Below are 22,090 nucleotides of genomic sequence, written 5' to 3'. Positions count from 1 at the left end.
AAATAAACTCATGATAGTAGTTATAACGAACAGAAAGTCAAGGGAATGGCACCGGTAATGAGCAGCAAAAAGAGAGGAAAGTTTGCTTCAAGTTAGCAGAGGGACATGGTAGTGAAAATAGTAATCTAGAATTTTGTTCGTTCAAACCTTAATATATCATGAAAAATTCAAGTGAGGAGGCGGCACTATCTAGAAAGATTGATTTTGGCAGATAACAGCGAAAGAATTATGTTCTACACACACTGGGACTATGGGAGAGTTTCAGGGCCGCATGTCGCACATGATGAAATTTCAACTCCAGTTTACATCAATTCTCCCTGGTCGTACTAGTAGCAGGTTAAGCTATAGTTTGCTCAGGTCCTGTTAGTCTCGAAAGGGTTATATAGTCCTTGTAACTTTTAAAAGGTTGTTGTCATGGCTTAACAGACCGCTATTACAGTTTTTTATTGTTTATAGGTAAGTTTGACACGTTATCTCCCAATAGTAATTTATGTAATGATAAAATGTTTTCGGGGAATGGAATTGTGGTCGAAAAGCCGAGATAAGTAAATTTTTGAAATTGCTTACCAGTAAAATAATTTATTTCAACGGAAAACGGTAATGGAATGTTGTTTTTTCCTAAGCATGCATTTAAGTTTCAATTAAAAAGAAAAATTAATATCTGATCCATCAGACATCACTTGTCTTATCGATACTTTTTAGGTCTTGATTCTAATCAAGACATTTTTGATTAATATCTGTTCCTTCAGTCTTCATTTTAATTAAGAATGTTAAAAAACTGTTTTACATTTTCAAAATCTGCACTGAGCAGAAACATATATAAAGGGGACCATAACTTTAGCTCAATCAGACATTTATTTATAATGATACTTCAAAAAAAAAAGTAAATCAATAAAAGTTTGTATTCTTATTGTAATTAACATAATACAATTTTTTACAATCATTTATTGAAACGCGAGGCGCCCCCCTAAAAATTCCAGAAATAGGACCAAATTGACAATTTTACAAAATTTCTAAAAATGCTGATTTATGTCCGTTTAACATTTAGCTCAAAATTGTCATAAGCCCAATATGAAATTCGGATATCCTTAAAACTTCATAAAGACGATCCGAGATTGTCAATTTCAAACTTTTTTGTAGCATAAACTAACGTCTGTTTGATATTAAGCTTAAAACCTTAAACAAAATATAGTCAGGGCTACCCTAAAAGTTCACAAAGATGATCCCAGATTGTAAATACGCCTAAAAAGTGCTATCTTCAAAATATGTAGCCAGGGAAAAGAGAGCGGGATCGAGTGGGCTATGCTAGTGGTTGGAAGTCGCGGGGGTTGGGACAGGGATAAGGGAGTTTAGATGGATTAACTGCGGCACCGTATCTCTCCCATTGTACCTCGCGCACGCCCCTACCCTTCGGTAGGCGATTGCTAAGTGCTGCCGCGTAGCGCCATTTTATTTTTGTGAGAACTAGCTTCTATTTTGAAGATAGAGGGAGTCCAGTACGACCCTACCTAACCGCTGAGGATGCTGGGAGGACTATGGTTCCGTAGGTGGGGGTACACAGGCAACGCTATAGGTAGGGGGGTTACCACTCCATTCCTCTCTCCTTCAAGGTTGGAACTCCAGGCACAGCCAACTCCATCACGCACTCGACAACGCAAAGCAACTCGCGCCAGCTTGGGAAATAAGGCGGTGATATAGGGCAAATGACCAGTTTAAAAATTGCCTGATCCAGTTCTAAAATTAAATCGGAGGGGGGGGGGTCAGTGTTCCACGAGACTACTAAGAAAGTTCAAGGGTAACCAGACTCCACACATTAAAATTCTAATATTTTAATTATCCACTTCTTAAGTTTAGCAGACAACGTGCTCTGGTCAATGGTCACGGACCAGTTTATTTATTCTAAGTCAGGAAAGTCGCTGGCCTAATGTCCAGTTTAAAAAATGCTTATTTGGTCACGGACCAGAAAACTCACGTAAAAGCGACGCGAATGACGAAAACAACGTATTTTCCGACTGAGGAGAGGCGAAATAGCCCGGCCTCCTTTTACGTCCCCCCTTGTATTTTGAAAGTGGGGCTGGGACTATGGCGCGCGAATACTTAGGCATCTTATACCTTCTCCCAAGTAAACTAGATATCGCTTCTTGGTAAAACTTTATATAACTAAAACCATGAGCTTATATCATATGTTCCATAACAAGGTTCATATAACTTTTGGAAAACAAATTTCCCAGAGTTTTCCATGTTTTTTCCGTATATGGAGTATCCTATGGAGCAAATGTTAACGAAGGAGGGAAGAGGCAAATAGGACTATTATATAATCAATAATATAACCAGAGTTACGAGCTTCCAAAATTTAGTGTAATGTTAATCCTATGGAGAAGGCAAAGTACCTACAAGCACCCGGGGTCAGTACCTACAAGCACTCACAAGCACCTACAAGTACCTACAAGCACCCGGAGCAAGTACCTACAAGCACCCGGAGCAAGTACCTACAAGCAGCCGGAGCAAGTACCTTCAAGTACTCACAAGCACCTAAAAGTACCCGGGGCAAGTACCTACAAGCACCCGGAGTAAGTAGCTACAAGCACCCGGAGCAAGTACCTACAAGCACCCGGAGCAAGTACCTACAAGCACCCGGAGCAAGTACCTACAAGCACCCGGAGCAAGTACCTACAAGCACCCGGGGTAAGCACCTACATGCACCCGGGGCAAGCACCCAGGAGCACCCGGGGCAAGCACCTACATGCACCCGGGGCAAGCACCCAGGAGCACCCGGGGCAAGTACCTACAAGCACCCGGGTCAGGCACCCAGAGGCACCCGGGGCAAGTACCCACAAGTACCTGCAAGCACCCACAAGTACCCGGGGCAAGTACCCACAAGCACCCAAAAGTACCCACAAGCACCCAAAAGTACCCACAAGAACCCACAAGTACCTACAAGTACCCACAAGTACCCACAAGTACCTACAAGCACACACAAGTACCCACAAGTACCTACAAGCACCCACAAGTACCTACAAGCACCCACAAGCACCTACAAGCACCCACAAGTACCTACAAGCACCCACAAGTACCTACAAGCACCCACAAGTACCTACAAGCACCCACAAGTACCCACAAGCACCCACAAGTACCCAAAAGTACCTACAAGTATCCACAAGTACCTACAAGTACCCACAAGTACCTACAAGCACCTACAAGCACCCACAAGTACCAACAAGCACCCACAAGTACCCATAAGTACCTACAAGCACCCACAAGTACCCGGGACAAGTACCCACAAGTACCTACAAGCACCCACAAGTACCTACAAGCACCTGCAAGCACCCACAAGTACCTACCAGCACCCACAAGTACCCATAAGTACCTACAAGCACCCACAAGTACCCGGGACAAGTACCCACAAGTACCTACAAGCACCCACAAGTACCTACAAGTACCTACAAGCACCTACAAGCACCCACAAGTACCTACAAGCATCCACAAGTACCTACAAGCACCCACAAGTACCTACAAGCACCCACAAGTACCTACAAGCACCCACAAGTACCCACAAGTACCTACAAGTACCCACAAGTACCTAAAAGCATCCACAAGTACCCACAAATACCTACAAGTACCCATAAGTACCTACAAGCACCCACAAGTACCTACAAGTACCCATAAGTTCCTACAAGCACCCACAAGTACCCACAAGTACCCACAAGTACCTACAAGCACCCACAAGTACCCACAAGTACCCATAAGTTCCTACAAGCACCCACAAGTACCCACAAGTACCTACAAGCACCCACAAGTACCCACAAGCACCCAAATCACCTAAAAGCACCCAAAAGCAACTACAAGTACCCACAAGCACCTACAAGTACCCGGGACAAGTACCCACAAGCACCCACAAGTACCTACAAGCACCCACAAGTACCCACAAGCACCCAAATCACCTAAAAGCACCCAAAAGCATCTACAAGTACCCACAAGCACCTACAAGTACCCACATGTACGGACAAGTACCCACAAACACCTACAAGAACCCACAAGTACCCACATGCACCCACAAGAGCTCAAACGCCATGTTTTTCTTGCTTAATATCCCTCTTACGGCGTGAATCACCACAAAAACGCCGTAAGTCCAATATAAACAAGTTGGGAAACCAAAATAAACCTCTCCGAGCCGAGACGAATTTACTTTCTAAACACAGGTCCACCAGCCAATGAGAAAAACCGGAAATGCATAGTTCAAATTGGCGAAATATTGCCAAGGTCTTTAGCAAAGGCTTAAGCGTTTAACAATTTCCTTTGCATCCTCAATAATTCTAATGAGGACCTCAAATGTATCACTGAAGGGTGTATTTAACTTTCGGCTCAAACCTCCTACAAGAGGAGGCGAAACAAGGTCATTTCTAGTTTAAATCTAGGGTATCTTATTTCACCGACCCAACCCAATCGATTCAACACTTGTGGACATATGAAGAATTAACATCCATATTATCCAATGAAAATTAAAAATGCGTTTACGCTATATAAAAATGTAGTAAAGCTGAATTAAAAAGTAAACACCAAATTTGAAATGTTAATATCAAAAGATGTTCTTGGAATATTAAGATGAAACAGAGCTTTATAGCTACACAACTACTTAAAGAATCGTAATGCCGAAAAGTATTTAAAATATTTCCATTTAATATTCTGCAAAAAGGAAATGTTATCGTTTTGTAAGAGATCTTATCATCCTACTCGATTTATATTAACTTTGTTGTGCGTGTAGTGTTTCGATTCGGATGCAATCTTCATTACTCGTTCTATATAAACTCTCACTTGTGTCATTACATAGAAATAAGTTTATCTTAAATAATTAATTAAATATAAATGATATTAATTATTTTAATCGCCAGTAAATAACTTTAAAAATAGTTAAATCGTTTAAAATAAAGTTGTTCCTATTATCTTTCGAAGCTTGCTAATATTGACGTTTAAAGTGAAGGGTACCCCTCTTGCCCGCTTTCTTCAAATTTTGGGGTATATATACGATTCGTTTCCATTATAATAATAGATAAAAACGCATTCGCGTGAACCGATGGTGGAAGCATGGAACTAACTAACGCTAGGGACGGTCCGCAAGCGTGAATATCTGAGAAGTGTTCGGTGACAACGCACCCTAGCGAGATTTTGGTGCGAACCGGAAAAGTGATTCAATTTTTAAAAGAGGGGGGGGTAACAAAAAGCCTTAAAAGCAGTCTGCTATTTCATAATTACGCTTAGGTTTAGGAAAAGCGATAAACTCTGCATATCTCATGTACTGTTCATGAGCTTGGCGATTGTCACTTCTACAACCACTATACACACATATCCATATTTATAATTATTTTAAAAACAAAGGTACAACCTTTAAAGTGTTAAATACTTAGTTCCGTAAATAAATTATGTTTCAAAGTTAGGGATAAAATGAATTTCTAAGCGTTAGTTAGTTCCATAGTAGCACAATTTACACAAAGGTTACGCCATGGTTAAGCTACGCCTAGCATAGCGGACGACTTCTACTTCGGATCCCGTATATTAGTACGAAAACTAAATTATAGGTGGCGTTAAGAATTACCTTATTTCCGTTTTGAATCACCAAATTTTAGGAGGGGGGATTTAAAAGCGGGAGGGTTTATCAACGAATGTTTTTCAGAGAGACTAATGTAAGATCTATCGGTGCGGACCGTCCCTAGCGTTAGTTAGTTAAATGGTGGAAGCCCTGCCATTGGGAGGCTAGACGTTTCTCGTAACCCTAGCCGATCGCCGCGTATATATCTTAAAACCAAACGATAACGATGGAGAAGAAGCCGGAATGGACAAAGACCTGAAGATGGTGGTGCATAGAAGCTAGTGTTAATGTGGGATTGACGAAGAACAGAAGATGGTGGTGCTTACGAGCCAGCAAGTACAGTCCATGTGGGATGGACAAAGACTAGCAGATTGTGGTCCTTAGAAGCCAGTTAGTAAAGACTGGTGTTGGTAGATGAATGGCCAAATTTCCGTGAACCGCGAACGCGTTCCGGAAATCGGGTATTTGTTTGCTCCGATTTGTAAACTGCGAACGCGGTCACGTGGGGTCTGACAGACAGACACACACACACACACAGACAGACACGGTCGGTGTAATACCTCTCCGTGACGTCATCGTCACTCGGAGAGGTAAAAACTAGGGCTAAAATTAGGGCTGTGCGAATAGTACTTTTTAAGGTATTCGTTGAATACCAAATAGCAGTGTTTTTGGGAGCCATCTCTCGGCTCGGAATAGGAAAATGACCAAATAATTTGACCAAATAGTGTGAAGTTCAAAAATTCGACCAAATTAAAATTTCTATAAAACTATTCTACCAAATTTCAAATTTATAAATAATGGGACACGGAAAGGTACTTTTGAACAGCTGAAAACTTATTTTTGGACGAATCAAAGGTTTTATTTTAATCATAATTAGGTTAGTTGTCAATATATCCCTATTCGCTTTGCAATGTATGACCTCTTCCATCATACTATATTTTTTAATAGGTATACTATAGTGACATATTATTAGGAAGTTCAATAGTTAGCTCCGCAGCGAGAAGTTGATAATAACCAGTACCCTTTAAGTTAAAACCTTTAATGATTTATTCTTGTCAGAGAGAATTCTTGTCTATGAACTTTTAAAGACTGAGTGGCTGATTCCAGCTATAGCCCCTAGATCACGCGACTCGGTGAACGCGGGTAATACTTTTAATAACAGTAGGCACGTCAGAATTTTAAGGCTGTGTCTACCGAGTCGCGTCATCTATGGGGCCACGGTCCAGCGGACACTATGACAGCGCCCATAGGGATAGGAGCATCACATTTATGTTTCTATCTCTATGACAGCGCCCTCAAATTCACAAAATCAACAGAAAAATTCAAAAACTGGTTGCGAATACCAAATAATTTGGTCAATAGACTGTTAAAAACATTCATTTTCTCGTGGTTTTATCCGCTATAGAATAGTCGGTTTTTCGAAGCTCATTATTTGGTATTCTAGAATTTTGAAAATCATTATTCGATTCGTCGGTGCGAATAGTAAACGTCAATTTTGACCAAATTATTTGGTCCGACCAAATAGTAACGAATAGTCTGCACGGCCCTAGCTAAAATGCGTGTCTCTAACAGTGATAAAACGCCGTAATTCCAATACCCAAAACAACGTAAGTCAAAGTATGTGTTGATAATGATAAAATCAATACTCAAACTTAATTGATCTTTATGAAACTTGAAAAGTCGGTACATTGAAGTGTTATCTTTCATTTAAGATGGTTCCCAAACGTAACGAATGAATAGTTTTCCTTTTATGCCATCTGAGAAAATGCTCTTTTTTATAAAATTCTCATGTTATGTCTATGTAAAAATATAGTATCTTTCGCCAAATGTCGGATTCATTTTATGGATTCTAAAATCACCCTTAGCAACTTTATTCTTTATAGAATTAACTATTAGTTGGATCTCTCTGAAATTTTAACCACAAAATTAAAGCCCAAAGTTTAGTTCAATGGCAAAATTTGAAAGCAGCAACCACAATACGAAAAAGAAAAAAACATTCCTGGGAACACGGCTTTAAGCTATTGTGCTATAATTGCGCTCTACCGACGCTTTTCATTTGATAGGTGCTAGGGATGAACCAGTACCGATACGATATCGATGTCGGCACTGTTACTCGGGCTTTCCCGATAGTATCGGATCGGCTGGTTTAATATGATACTAAACCGTTGCTCGTTTAAAATACGTTAGATGGCGCTACATGACATTTTTTATCTCTCCGAGTGACAATGACGTCACGGAGAGGTATTACACTGGACGTGTTTCTGTGTGTGTGTCTGTCGGAAATCGGAACAAATGTGTTCGCAATATCCGGACCGCGTTCGCAGGTCACAGAAAGTAATATTTACTTCTACTCCATTAGGGTGAAGATGTACGCAGCGATCGGCTAGGATTACGAGAAACTTCTAGCCTCCCAATTGCAGGGCGTCCACCAGTAGTTAACGCAGTTGCGCTATTTCTTATCATTCAAAAAATTTTAAATAGTCTAGAGGATAACGGAGGTTTTTTTTCTCAAATCGTGCACTTTTTGATGAAAGCATGCAAATTTGTGGAAAAATACTTTGAAGTATGTAAACTCCAAAAAAGACTAGAGGCATTCTCCATCTATGCTGTGACAAACTGTCAAAGTAGATGAAAAAGTGTAAACTTACATTTTTCAACAACCCTCTCGAAAGGATGCCAGGTGCTCTGTGCTCGCTTTGCGCTATAGAGAAAAGACGGGGGTCGTCTGTAAAGTTAAACATAAGCGGAATACACGTAGATTCGCAGTGTATTGATACAGTATTTATAGATTGTGTTTTTTATTTCAACTGCGTCGTCTTTTTTAACATAGCCTATAATAATATTAGCCGGTTTATCTGCCATTAGGCCTACATTTTTAAAACATTTTCAATTATACATTTGAAATTTTATTTTTGATGATCTATTAAAACTCGCTTTCTAGGAATTTACAAATAGCCCAGGACTTTTAGGGTTTGACCTAGAACATTTGAACATAAAGATGAAAATTGGTGCATGTGTTATTTTCAAGCCAACAAAAAATATACTACAAGTCCCCTGCTGTAGAGCACGAGCTTTCGCCGCCATCTTGGAAAATGGCCGCCGGGAGTGCCAGCTACAATGTATTCCAAATTCTTCTTCAAAAAATTTGAAAATTGGTACACATTATCACTGGAACCACATGAGCATCATAGAAAAATTTTACAGCTCTGTGTTCGATAGTTTGGTCGCCATATTGGAAAATGGCCGCCATCAATGCTAGGTACAGTATATTTCACCATGTTGTTGGAAAATTTTGAAAATTGATAGATATTATGATCAGAGCTGTGTAAACCTCATAGTAAAATATTGAAATCATTCATGAGATAGTTTGGCCGCCATGTTGGAAAATGGCCGCCGGGAATGCCATTTAGATACAGTATATTATTCATAAATTATGAAAATTGGTAATAATTATGTTGAAGACCGTCTACAGATCATTATTGAATATTGAAGACGTGCTACTGATAGTTTGGGCACCATCTTGGAAAATGACTGCTTGAAATACTAAATATATTTCAAACAAATAAATCTTTTCGAAATTCCTATATTGAGTAGATGATTTTCATTAACGTTATATACACCAAAAAATAGCCATCTCCAAATCAATATTATCGACGCCATCATTGAAAATGGCCACTCGAAAATTATTACCCTAAATTCTGATAGAAAGAAAAGTTATTCAAAGCTGTAATTCTCAACATGTTGATTAGGGTATATAATTTAATATGGGGGTTTGTACATTCTCGTGTTGTTAAAGATTAGATTTAAGACAAATCTCTAACAGTTCGTTCATATTCATTTCGTCAGCCTGAAGATTTTTTCACAATAATTGCATGTCAGAGGCCTTGATTAGGCAGAGTACCTAGCTGGGGGCTCGTCATATTCCAAACTGAACCTGCGGAAACGCCATCAAGGCACACGGGATCGGCCAGCGGCACCGACAAACGCCCCTTGAGCAGGTGACAAACGCTGGACACCGTCACGGCGAGCCCAGCCAGATGGTGGTCGGTGACAGGGAAGGATTAAGGCTCGAAGGGACGGAGGATTTCCCTCCAAGCACATCAGTGCCACACGACCGAAACAATGTATCCGCGACCCTCGGAGGGTTGCCAATAGCGGGGTGAGCCAATTAAGGCAACACCTGGGCGGGGGCAAAGCGGCCGAGCAAAACCTTCAGGGAACGGGACAAGGAACGGTCTGAACCAAGGGCGAACCCAAGCAACTTCTGAACCGGCACACCGAACTCTGGCCCCCTCCGCCACAAGAAGCCCTTTTGCTCTGCCACAGTTCTTTACACAAGAGGTTCCGCAGTTACAGATAATGAGTATTAAACTTTGGTCTTGAGTGGCGTGAATGGGACTTAGGATTCGGGAATACTACTTAGTTTAATGGTGTTAAATGTAGGCAAAGTTACGGCACGTGTATCACATTACTGTACCAGATGAAGTGAAAAAGGTGTTAAATATTTTTTCTACATTTAGCACCACGTTTAAGGTGCAAAACAAAGCCATTATTACACCATTTCAAAGCCCTATTTACTCCATTTCAGAGCCCTATTTACTCCATTTCAGAGCCCTATTTACTCCATTTCAGAGCCCTATTTACTCCATTTCAGAGCCCTATTTACTCCATTTCAAAGCCCTATTTACTCCATTTCAAAGCCCTATTTACTCCATTTCAAAGCCCTATTTACTCCATTTCAAAGCCCTATTTACTCCATTTCAGAGCCCTATTTACTCCATTTCAGAGCCCTATTTACTCCATCTCAAAGCCCTATTTACTGCATTTCAAAGCCCTATTTACTGCATTTCAGAGCCCTACTTACCCCATTTCAAAGCCCTATTTACTCCATTTCAAAGCCCTATATACTCCATTTCAAAGCCCTTTTTACTCCATTTCAAAGCCTTATTCACTCCATTTCAAAGCCTTATTCACTCCATTTCAAAGCCCTATTTACTCCATTTCAAAGCCTTATTTACTTCATTTCAAAGCCCTATTTACTCCATATAAAACCTAATATTTACTCCATTTAAAACCCATATTTACTCCATTTAAAACCCATATTTACTCGATTTAAAACCCATACTTACTCCTTTTAAAACCCATATTTACTCCATTTAAAACCCATATTTACTCCATTTAAAACCCATATTTACTCCATTTAAAACCCATATTTACTCCATTTAAAACCCATATTTACTCCATTTAAAACCCATATTTACTCCATTTAAAACCCATATTTACTCCATTTAAAACCCATATTTACTCCATTTAAAACCCATATTTACTCCATTTAAAACCCATATTTACTCCATTTAAAACTCATATTTACTCCATTTAAAACCCATATTTACTCCATTTAAAACCCATATTTACTCCATTTAAAACCCATATTTACTCCATTTAAAACCCATATTTACTCCATTTAAAACCCATATTTACTCCATTTAAAACCCATATTTACTCCATTTCAAGCCCCTGTTCACCCCATTTCAAGTTGATTTAACTACGGTAATTAACAGAGTGTCTTCCATTCGGCTGAAAAACCCCGCAATTTGGCGGATTTTGGATTCGGTATACTATGATTAAAAGTTCCCGATGGAAATTCAGTAATCCTCGGCAACACGAAGACTCTAAACCCGAGATAATCTGATTATCTAATGAAGATTGAGTGGTTAGGTAAAATGAGCAATAATTCCATGCATTTTTTTAAATATTAAGCAAAATTTAGAGTTCAGAAGAACGAAATATTTTCAAATCGAAGAAATGTACCTTGATAAATCGATTAGCAAATTGCTATATTTAAGTCATATGCATTATGTAACACTGTAATGAAGTTTGAACATAGAATGACTACCCAAAAACTATTTTCTAACGTAACATAGTGCCTCTAAAAAACTACATTTCATTTTTAAACGCTGTCACCGATAAAATGTTTATTATTGTTGAAATTGTTTTTAAATTTTTAGCATTTATAGGATATAAATATATGGCTGCATACGCTTATTATAACCAGATGGTGTAAATAGGCTTAAAATAGGGGTAAATAAGGAATTGAAATGAGGTAAATAGGGGTTTTGAAATGGGGTAAGTATGGAGTTGAAATGCGGTGAATAGGGACTTAAAATGGGGTAAATATAGACTTGAAATTAGGTAAATAGGAGTTTCGCAATGGTGTAAATAAGACTTAAAAAGGGGTAAATAGGGACTTTAAATGGGGTAAATAAGGACTTGAAATGGGATAAATAGAGGTTTTGCAATGGTGTAAATAGAGGTTTTGCAATGGTGTAAATAGAGGTTTTGCAATGGTGTAAATAGAGGTTTTGCAATGGTGTAAATATGGGGTTTTGCAATGTTGTAAATAGGGGTTTTGCATTGGTGTAAATAGGGGTTTGTAATGGTGTAAGTAGGGGTTTTGCAATGGTGTAAATAGGGCTTGAAATGGGGTAAATATAGACTTGAAATTGGGTAAATAGGAGTTTCGCAATGATGTAAATAAGACTTTAAATGGGGTAAATAAGGACTTGAAATGGGGTAAATAAGGACTTGAAATGGGGTAAATAGAGGTTTTGCAATGGTGTAAATAGGGGTTTTGCAATGGTGTAAATATGGCTTGAAATGGGGGTAAATATAGACTTGAAATGAGGTGAATAGGGGTTTGCAATGGTGTAAATGGGGGCTTGAAATGGGGTAAATATAGACTTGGAATGGGGTAATTAAGGACTTAAAATGGGGTAAATAGGGGTTTGCAGTGGTGTAAATTTTTTAAAAATTAGCTCCATTTTCGTATTATTTTAACACAATTTAATGGTATAATCGAACGTGTTATTTTAATCCATTGAAGTAAAATTTGAGCAACTTTTATTGAATTATGTTTTATGAACCCTTTTTCGCACCATTCATTTTCACTAATGGTGTTAATAAAATATCGCACTATTTTCATACCCTTTCAACACTTTGTCAAGGTGTACTAATACTGCAGAATAAATTTTACACCACTACACTACTTTTTAGGTACCTTAATTTAGAGCGCATAACTCCATTTTCACGTTATTTCACCATCTTTTATATGGGTCTTGCGAAGGTGTTATTTTACATCAATTCCGCACCTTTTCGAGGATGAGGTTTCTTCAGTTCTTTCTTACACCTTCTATTTAAGCGAAAGGTGTTTAAAATATAACTTTATTTTCACATTATTTCAACATCTTTTTATGGGCCTGCGAAGGTGTTATTTTATATCAATTGCGCACCTTTCCGAGGATGAGGTTTATTCCGCCCTTATTTACACCTTCTACTTAAGCCAATGGTGTTAAAAACATTATTATAATTAATATTTTCACATTATTTGAACACCTTTTATATGGGCCTTGCGAAGGTGTTATTTTATATCGTTTAGGTATCATTTGTGCGCCTTTTAATGAATGAGGCTTCCTCAACCCTTTTTCACACCATTTATTTAAGCGAATGTTGTTTAAAAAACATTGCACTAATTCTATGCCATTTGAACACCATTTAATGGGGTATTCAATGGGATTATTTTATATAATTAAGGTATCATTTGCACACCTTTTAAAGAATTATGTTTTATAAACCCATTTTTACACCATTGGTTTAAGCTAATGGTGTTTTTAAAATATCGCACTATTTTTGTTCTATTTCAGCACTTTGTCAAGGTGTACAAATAGTGCACATAGTTTTAACACCATTATGGCACTATTTAGACACCACAATTTTTTACAGTGTAGCTAGGAAACGATTTAATCCCGAACAGTGGGGATGGGTTCGCTATCGCTATTTCGGTCAAAGACCCATTCACACCACTCTGATTCCTGCATCAGATATAGCTTCAGTGACTATTTTTAAAGATGGGGTCGATAACTTAGACTTGAAAATAGTTATTTTTGTTCTATTTCAGCACTTTGTCAAGGTGTACAAATAGTGCACATAGTTTTAACACCATTATGGCACTATTTAGACACCACAATTTTTTACAGTGTAGCTAGGAAACGATTTAATCCCGAACAGTGGGGATGGGTTCGCTATCGCTATTTCGGTCAAAGACCCATTCACACCACTCTGATTCCTGCATCAGATATAGCTTCAGTGACTATTTTTAAAGATGGGGTCGATAACTTAGACTTGAAAATAGTTATTTTTATGGTGTTTAATACGTTCATGAAAATAATCTACTCAGTAAAGACAGGAGCAGATGACAAAGGAGTCTCGGACGCTAGCTTCCATAATGTAGAGGGCAATGGGATCCGCGAACGTCACGGTTATTAACCAAAATCATTACGCCAGTGCCACCTCTCGTAGGAAATTTGAGCTTTATTTTCCAACCAATAGCGTGGCTGCAAAGTCTCGAAAGGAGATCTGGGAAATCGCGTCTGGAGCCTCTCTTTAAAAATACGTATCGTCTGCTTATAATTAGCCTAGGCTTAACGAGTATTAGAGTTAAAAAATGGATTTCAACGACTTAATCTTTTTTTTAGACTAAAATTGATAATGAAAAGCGCAGCGAGTAACGTATGTACACTATTAAAAAACTAAAATGTGTTTCAGTGCCAATTTTTTTCTAAATTTCTTCTTGAATTAAATGATAGCTACAAGAGGTTGGGAAAAGAAATCACTCACGATCTTTTAAAACCCAAAAAGTAAGAGACAGTGATTTCGTTTCCAACCTCTTGTAGCAGTCAATTAATTCCTACCTTTAAGGTCACAAAATGTAGTCTTATCTTTTATCTTAATACCAACGATTACAGCTGTTTGAATAAAGTAATTATATTGTGTATATTTATGTCGCGATCGGGTAAGACGAACCTCAGTAGCCACCGTTAGTCCGTTATTACAAAAACAATTCCCAGCAGACTTTGGTGCCAGATATAATGCACCAAAAGCATCGTCTGCTATAATGTCTGATAGCGCCTCTATGGCAAACGATACCGCTACAGCTGTGACGTACGCGGGTCCCATTGCCTTCTATATTGTGGAAGCTAGCGTCCGAGACTCCTTTGTCATCTGCTCCTGGTAAAGACTAAAGAAATATCAATAAAATTTATATATCGGTGATATATTAGACATTTCACGCAGTCATTTTCCAAGATGGCGCCCAAACTATCAGCACGTCTTCAATATTCAAGTATGATGTGTAGACGGTCTTCAACAATAAATTTACCAATTATCATAATTTTTGAAAAGTATACTGTATCTAAATGACATTCCCGGCGGCCATTTTCCAACATGGCGGCCAAACTATCTCATGATTGGTTTCAATATTTTACTATGAGGTTTACACAGCTCTGATTATAATATCTATCAATTTTCATAATTTTCCAACAACATGGTGAAATATACTGTACCTAGCATTGATGGCGGCCATTTTCTAATATGGCGACCAAACTATCGAACACAGAGCTCTAAAATTTTTCAATGATGCTCATGTGGTCCCAGTCATAATGTGTACCAATTTTAATAATTTTAGGAGAAGAATGTGGAATACATTGTAGCTGGCACTCCCGGCGGCCATTTTCCAAGATGGCGGCGAAAGCTCGCGCTCTACAGCAGGGGACTTTTAGTATATTTTTTGTTGGGTCAAAAACAACCCATGTACCAATTTTCATCTTTATGTTCAAATGTTCTAGGTCAAGCCCTTTTTTTAGCCTATCTGTCCTGGCCTAAAACGGAAAAGAGGTATGTTCGACACGTGAACTTAGGATTCATGTTTTTTCTGGGAAATTTTAGAATACCATGCTATATTTAGGATCTTCAAACGTTTCACTCCCATTATTGTGATTTCTGTTTCGAGAGAAGTAAAAGTTAGTTTAGTGCCGATTGGATTTTCTGCCATCTTACCCATGGCCAAATTTGTTTTAGTTAAAGATAGTTCTTTAAGTGTAAAAGAAAAGGAAAAACCAGTTAACTGGGATATATGTTTCTTATGTCAAAAAGTGACAGTTGAAAATTTGTGTTCCCCAGGGTAATTATTCCGATCGTTTTAAGGGAGCTGGTTATAAAACTATTTCTGAGAACTTGCTGGCGTTCCGAGATACCGCAAAATCGGTACCTCTCAATTTAAACATCAACCGTTTGGATGAAACGGGAATTGGTTTGGAACAAACTTTAATATCAAAATTAGCCAAATTCCATAAGTCGTGTAGCCTTCGCTTCAAAAAACCCCCGTGGTCAACATGGAAGTGTTTCCAAGACGTAACTCCGGCCTTCAAACAACTATCTTTGTGTCCTACTAACTCGGACATTAATGAGGTTTTGCCGTTGATTGAGATGTTCGTAGTTTTAATGTATGATCGGTGCAGTAACGATGAAGAAGTCAACAAAGCGAGACAAAGTCTATTCACCCAGAAAAACCGCGGAATTGAACTAATTTCACCAACGCAGGACGCTTTATTGCAACACTTATTTCGTGTAGCTTTCGTGTGGGGTCAAGCTTTAATAAGAGAACCCATTTTACCAAATCCGTCGAGTTTCGGGTGGACTATTTCATAAACAGAAACTGGTAATAAATGGCAACCTCTTTGGATGACTCTGCCACCAGCAGGTGATGTCTGCAGAGATATGGTAAAATGTGGTTGTGTCAAAGGTTGTCGGGGTAATTGTAAATGTAACAAAGCTAATTTACCATGTATCGAAGTACGCGTTGTATTGATTTGCAAAATAATAGTCAGGTTTCATTGAGTACATTTTTCCTTTTGGTACAATTTCTACCTCTCCTGTGACGGAGAGGTTCGGTTCTTTACGTTTGTGCGTGTCCTAGGGGATAACTTTCACAGTTTGCAATTCGGAGAAAGCGTGTAAGTTTACAAAAACTTTGACAATTGTATTTAATTCCGTTCTCTATTTCACTTACGATCTATTAACTATCCATTATTTCTATCGGCAATATTCCACCATTATTTCTATATCGGCTAGTATTGCACCGCTATTTCTTTCTTGGCTAGTATTCCACAGTTATTTCTATATCGGCTAGTATTCCACCGTTATTTCTTTCTTGGCTAGTATTCCACCGTTATTTCTATATCGGCTAGTATTCCACCGTTATTTCTATATCGGCTATACTATTCCAACGTTATTTCATTACCGGCTAGCAGTCCACCAATGTTTCCATCCACTACTTATCATCTATCAAACATTGACACCAATCTGTACACATTGACGTCAATTCCGTAACTATCGATAGTGTTAAGATATACTTAGTGATCGGCTAGGGTTACAAAAAAGGTTTAGCCTATCTTAGCGCGAAATTTTCATCTTTATGTTCAAATGTTATAGGTCAAACCCTAAAGGTCCTGGGCTACTTGTTGCTTGACCACTTGGGCCGGTTTCGAAATATTTCTACACATGTAGATAACACAGTCCCAGATATTAAATTATGACTTTTCAATTTCACCGAAATAGGTAAACTTTGGTTAGGTCTTTAAAGCCTTACAGCTTGGTTTAAAAATAGGGAGGTACTTCAGTGTTGGTACTCAGCGTTGTTTTCAAAAAAAAACATCAACAAAAGAAACAAAAAAACACCTTGACTTGTAACCCTAGGAAAGTGAAAAACAAATTGGTCAAGAAAAGGAAGGCGTTGTTTCGGAGCCTTTACTTGCAAAATAGATTTCAAGGGTCATTAAAAGGTTTCGAACGCAATTCATCAATTCGAGTAACTTTATTAGAAAACAAAGCAAGAAACACGAAACAATTATTTAAAACAAAATGATAGCACAGTAATTTTGACGACTATGAGAAAAAAGATAAATGGCTCTTTAGCCACGTCTAAGTAGATCAAAATGAAATTAAATGACGGGATTCAAATTGACTTTAACAACCTCGTAAAGATAAGGTGGATCTTTCATCCTGATGTAATAGCATCCTTGATAATTCCCGGAATGTTCCAGTTTTGTCAAAATAATCGAACACTGTCTGATATGGTGAACCGAGTGTCTTGGTCAACAGCGACATTGTCATCAAAACCAAACTCATTCTTCAGGTGGTTAATAGGTTCTTCCCATTTTACATTTGAATCCAGCCTCGATGCGTCTGGGCTGTATAGAACTTCGTTTGAAGGAAAAGACGTTACGGCTTCGTTTTCCAATTTGACATAATTTAAGTCAAACTCAGAACGAAAATTATCGTTCGATAAAGGTTCGGGTTCTTTCTTAATTTTTTCAGAGGTGATGGTTGGACATAAGGCATCAAATTCGCTCAATAATGAAATCCCTGGTTTGAAGTTGGAACCGACAGACTCTGAAAGAGTAGAATTAGACTCCCTCGCGTCTCTGGGTTCATCGGGATCTGATTCAGAATGAATTTCCAATTCTTTTGGCTGAGCAATTTCATTTAGAGAATCGTGGTTTGTATTTGGCCCACTTCGTTCTAGAAGCAAACGTCCTCGTTTGTTGTCTGGTTTCAGTTTTAATGGGAACACAAAGTCTGCAACATCAGTTGATCTACTTTCAGACTGAACTTCGTTAGAATCTGAAAATTTCGATCCCCTGTCTGCCTGATTGGGTTTTCCAGCATTGTCTTTCGTAGAAGCACATTTCCGCTTGCTGGTCGATTGATCGTATTGGTTTTTCCGTTTTGACGAAACACTTTTCTGAGTTTTTCGTTCAATTCCACATTTTGATGGATGAAGTTTAGCAATGTGATCTCTTAGTTTATTCTTTAATTTGGCTGCGAAATCACAAAAATTACACATAAACGGACGTTCGTCACTGTGAGTCGTGACATGTGTCTTTAAATTACGGCGGTATTGGGTACGGTAATCGCAAATATCGCATTTGAAAGGGCGCTCATCACTGTGAGTCGAGAGATGTTTCTTTAAATCATCCCGCCTTCGGGCACGATATTCGCATAGATCGCATTTGAAAGGACGATCTTCACTGTGAATCAAGAGATGTATCTTTAAATTAACGCGTGTTCGGCCACGATATTCGCAAATATGGCATTTGAACGGACGCTCATCACTGTGAGTCGCGACGTGTACGTTTAAATTCCCGCGTTGTCGGGTGCGGTAATCGCATAGATCGCACTTGAACGGACGCTCGTCAATGTGAATTAATTTATGATTCTTATAGACTGAGTTTTTTCCTGTCTGGAAACCACACTGTTCACACTTAAAATTCATCTTTCAATAATGAACCAAAAAGTGATTCAATAACAATGCTTAAGAGTTGAATGTAAATATTTGAAAGGTAAGATGCGTGATTTTATGGGCATACAGCTTTTCACATGAGCACACCACTATGTCTTTTTTATTGAAATCTGCATCCGGTTCCAAATTTTACATCAGTGTATGTGTTGGACTGCAGATACTGAGCGAGATCGTCATTAAAGCTGAAATGGTAGGCTCCGTTACAACATTCTAATTTGAGTAATCTATCCAGTTTACCATAAGATTGCGAAAAGGAGGGGTCCAATTAATTAGATAGTCTGCCAAAGAGGAATTTCCATAAGTCTTCGCGAATGAGGTACCTATTGAAAAATTAATATTCAAATAATCGAAATTACCTTAAATTTTAAGTTCTAAGATAACGTTTTGAAACGTTTCGAAGGGGCAGCTCCAACGTACTTTTTCTCTGAAAATGCGTTTTTACAACAGAACGCGGAGCAGACGAAACCAAACCCTTCAAACCAGTCTTGGAAATAAGGATTTTTTTTTTAAACTTGTCCTCGGGGCCAGTGATCCTCAGCGTATATAATATTAAACTGGTTTTTGGGACCAGTGACCCTATCTCTAATTTATTTTTTACCAATCTTAATAAAAATTAAGGGAGTATTACGTTGACGCACAGCCCACTCGATCACGCTTTGGCCTTATGGGCTATAGAAGCAGTTCTAAACTTCCAATTGGCATCAAATGTTCAAAACGCGAAATACCAAGGCTCCCTAGATAAAATCAGGGTGGAAAATAAGGATTTTTTTAAAACTGGACATTGGGACAGCGACCCCCCTGGCCTGGAATAAATAAATTGGTCCATTACCACTGGCACGTCGTCTGCTAAACCAAAGAAGGGGGTAATAAAAAATATTTGAATTATTGTCCGGACTGTGGTTACCCTTGAATTTTGTTAGTGGTCCCGTGGACCACTGACCCCACTCCGATTTAATTTTTAAACTGGTCCAGGCAATTTTTAAACTGGTCATTTGCCCTGTGCCACCGCCTTAGTTCCCACGCTGACAGTCTGGGAAATAAGGATATTTTTTAAACTAGAACTTGGGACCAGTGACTCCCCTAGTGTCCGAAATAATAAACTGGTCTCCGCCTTTGTTCTCCTATAGATTTGCAATTAAAAAACTGGTCCCAAGGACCAGTAAGTCCCACTTTCGAATTTAAAAACTTGGGTACGTTCAGTAACGAAAATCTCAAGGAAATCGCTGTTTTCTTGATGTGTGGTTGATGGGCTCGAGACGTCACAGTGACGTAAAAGGCTGTTGAACGGAAAAGTGACACTTTGAAGTTAGCGCTGGTTTAGAAAATGGAGTTGGGGAAACGTCTTACTGGCCCTCAAAACGTTACGAAGCGCAAATGGCTCTTTTTAAGTATAAACGAGCTTACAAATAATGAAATTGTTTAAGAAAATTATGTCTCTTTGAATGGTAGAAGTAGTTTTGTAATGAAAACTAATACAATTACTGTAGGAATAACATTATTGGAATTTAATTTTTAAATCCCGCGCCAACTTTTCGTCTGTCAAGTGTTCATCAATCAAACGCTACGTCACGCCATCAAAAAAACCATATCGATTAGATGGTTTTTTTGATGGGCAAGCGCTGAGCATCATGACGTCAAAACCGGAAACGCGAAAAAACGTACAGTAGGAAAAATCTCACATCGCTTAGTAAGCGCTGCCATCAAAGAGGGTTACTGAACGTACCCCTTGTCTTCAACAGCGTCTTCCATTGCCCCCAAGTATGGTTTCCGTTGTTTTGCGAGCTGCACTCCGTACCATTTCCGGGCGTCGACATCCAAGGAAATACAGAGGTGATTTATTTTTTCCTCGTCGGGCCAATTGTTGATTTTCGCTATGTGTTCGTACCAGGTAAGCCATTCGCTAACATCTTCATCGGATCCACCTCAAAAGCCAAATATTTTAATCACGTTAGAAACATCATTTTCAACTGCGTAGAATTTTTTTGTTTGCCAGAACCCCCAAATTTCAATCAAAGAAAGTTATTTAATTATAGCTGAAAAATACCTACTTCATCTTAATAAAATTACCATGAGGCTATGATGTTAATAACTCAAATCACTTTAATCAGTTCACATTAAACGGGCGAGAGTTCTACGAAGTTCGTGACACTATCAGTCTGGAAAATAGCACACTTCCTCTGGTAGAAGTAGTTTTGTAATGAAAACTAATACAATTACTGTAGGAATAACATTATTGGAATTTAATTTTTAAATCCCGCGCCAACTTTTCGTCTGTCAAGTGTTCATCAATTAAACGCTACGTCACGCCATCAAAAAAACCATATCGATTAGATGGTTTTTTTGATGGGCAAGCGCTGAGCATCATGACGTCAAAACCGGAAACGCGAAAAAACGTACAGTAGGAAAAATCTCACATCGCTTAGTAAGCGCTGCCATCAAAGAGGGTTACTGAACGTACCCCTAGTCCAAGCAATTAAGAAACTGGTTTTGGACCAGAGGAAGTGTGCTATTTTCCAGACTGATAGTGTCACGAACTTCGTAGAACTCTCGCCCGTTTAGTGTGAACTGATTAAAGTGATTTGAGTTATTAACATCATAGCCTCATGGTAATTTTATTAAGATGAAGTAGGTATTTTTCAGCTATAATTAAATAACTTTCTTTGATTGAAATTTGGGGGTTCTGGCAAACAAAAAAATTCTACGCAGTTGAAAATGATGTTTCTAACGTGATTAAAATATTTGGCTTTTGAGGTGGATCCGATGAAGATGTTAGCGAATGGCTTACCTGGTACGAACACATAGCGAAAATCAACAATTGGCCCGACGAGGAAAAAATAAATCACCTCTGTATTTCCTTGGATGTCGACGCCCGGAAATGGTACGGAGTGCAGCTCGCAAAACAACGGAAACCATACTTGGGGGCAATGGAAGACGCTGTTGAAGACAAGGGGTACGTTCAGTAACCCTCTTTGATGACAGCGCTTACTAAGCGATGCCAAATTTTCCCCACTGTACGCTTTTTCGTGTTTCCGGTTTTGACGTCATGATGCTCAGCACTTGCTCATCAAAAAAACCATCTAATCGAAATGGTTTTTTTGATGGCGTGACGTAGCGCTTGACTGTTGAACATTTGACAGACGAAAAGTTGGCGCGGGATCTAAAAATTAAATTCCAACAATGCTATTACTATAGTAATTGTATTAGTTTTCATTACAAAAATACTTCTACAATTCAAATAGACATAATTTTCTTAAAAAAATGGATCTTTTGCGAGGTCGTTTTAATAATTGAATAGCGCCATTTGCGCTTCG

At 38.6% G+C, this 22,090-nt stretch overlaps 1 protein-coding gene across 4 annotated transcripts; it reads right to left on the bottom strand.

The window, feature by feature from the left end:
* Window positions 1-17,285: 17,285 nt before the first annotated feature.
* On the bottom strand, window positions 17,286-19,224 carry LOC149587363 (uncharacterized). Of its 4 annotated transcripts, none has more exons than XM_089863355.1 (3): window positions 19,197-19,224; window positions 19,017-19,099; window positions 17,286-18,961 (listed from the first exon to the last, which is right to left on the bottom strand). In XM_089863355.1, the coding sequence occupies exon 3, from the start codon at window positions 18,750-18,752 to the stop codon at window positions 17,526-17,528; it is 1,227 nt and encodes a 408-aa protein (XP_089719481.1). In that variant the 5' UTR covers window positions 18,753-18,961; window positions 19,017-19,099; window positions 19,197-19,224; the 3' UTR covers window positions 17,286-17,525. The 4 variants fall into 4 exon arrangements, with proteins under 4 accessions (XP_089719481.1, XP_089719484.1, XP_089719482.1 ...); XM_089863358.1 differs by having other exon boundaries at window positions 17,286-18,298; window positions 18,371-19,057; window positions 19,136-19,219; XM_089863356.1 differs by having other exon boundaries at window positions 19,017-19,057; window positions 19,136-19,203.
* Window positions 19,225-22,090: the final 2,866 nt, after the last annotated feature.

Source organism: Phalangium opilio, unplaced genomic scaffold, assembly GCF_054372755.1.
Source record: "Phalangium opilio isolate 3A_F unplaced genomic scaffold, DU_Popi_V2 ptg001170l_1, whole genome shotgun sequence".
NCBI lineage: Eukaryota > Metazoa > Arthropoda > Arachnida > Opiliones > Phalangiidae > Phalangium > Phalangium opilio.
The sequence above is the reverse complement of the archived record's forward strand: the minus strand, read 5'-3'. Positions and strand labels throughout refer to the sequence as shown.

Excerpts from the sequence above, each read along its gene's own strand:
- LOC149587363 (XM_089863355.1), bottom strand. The coding sequence starts at position 18,752 with ATGAATTTTAAGTGTGAACAGTGTGGTTTCCAGACAGGAAAAAACTCA.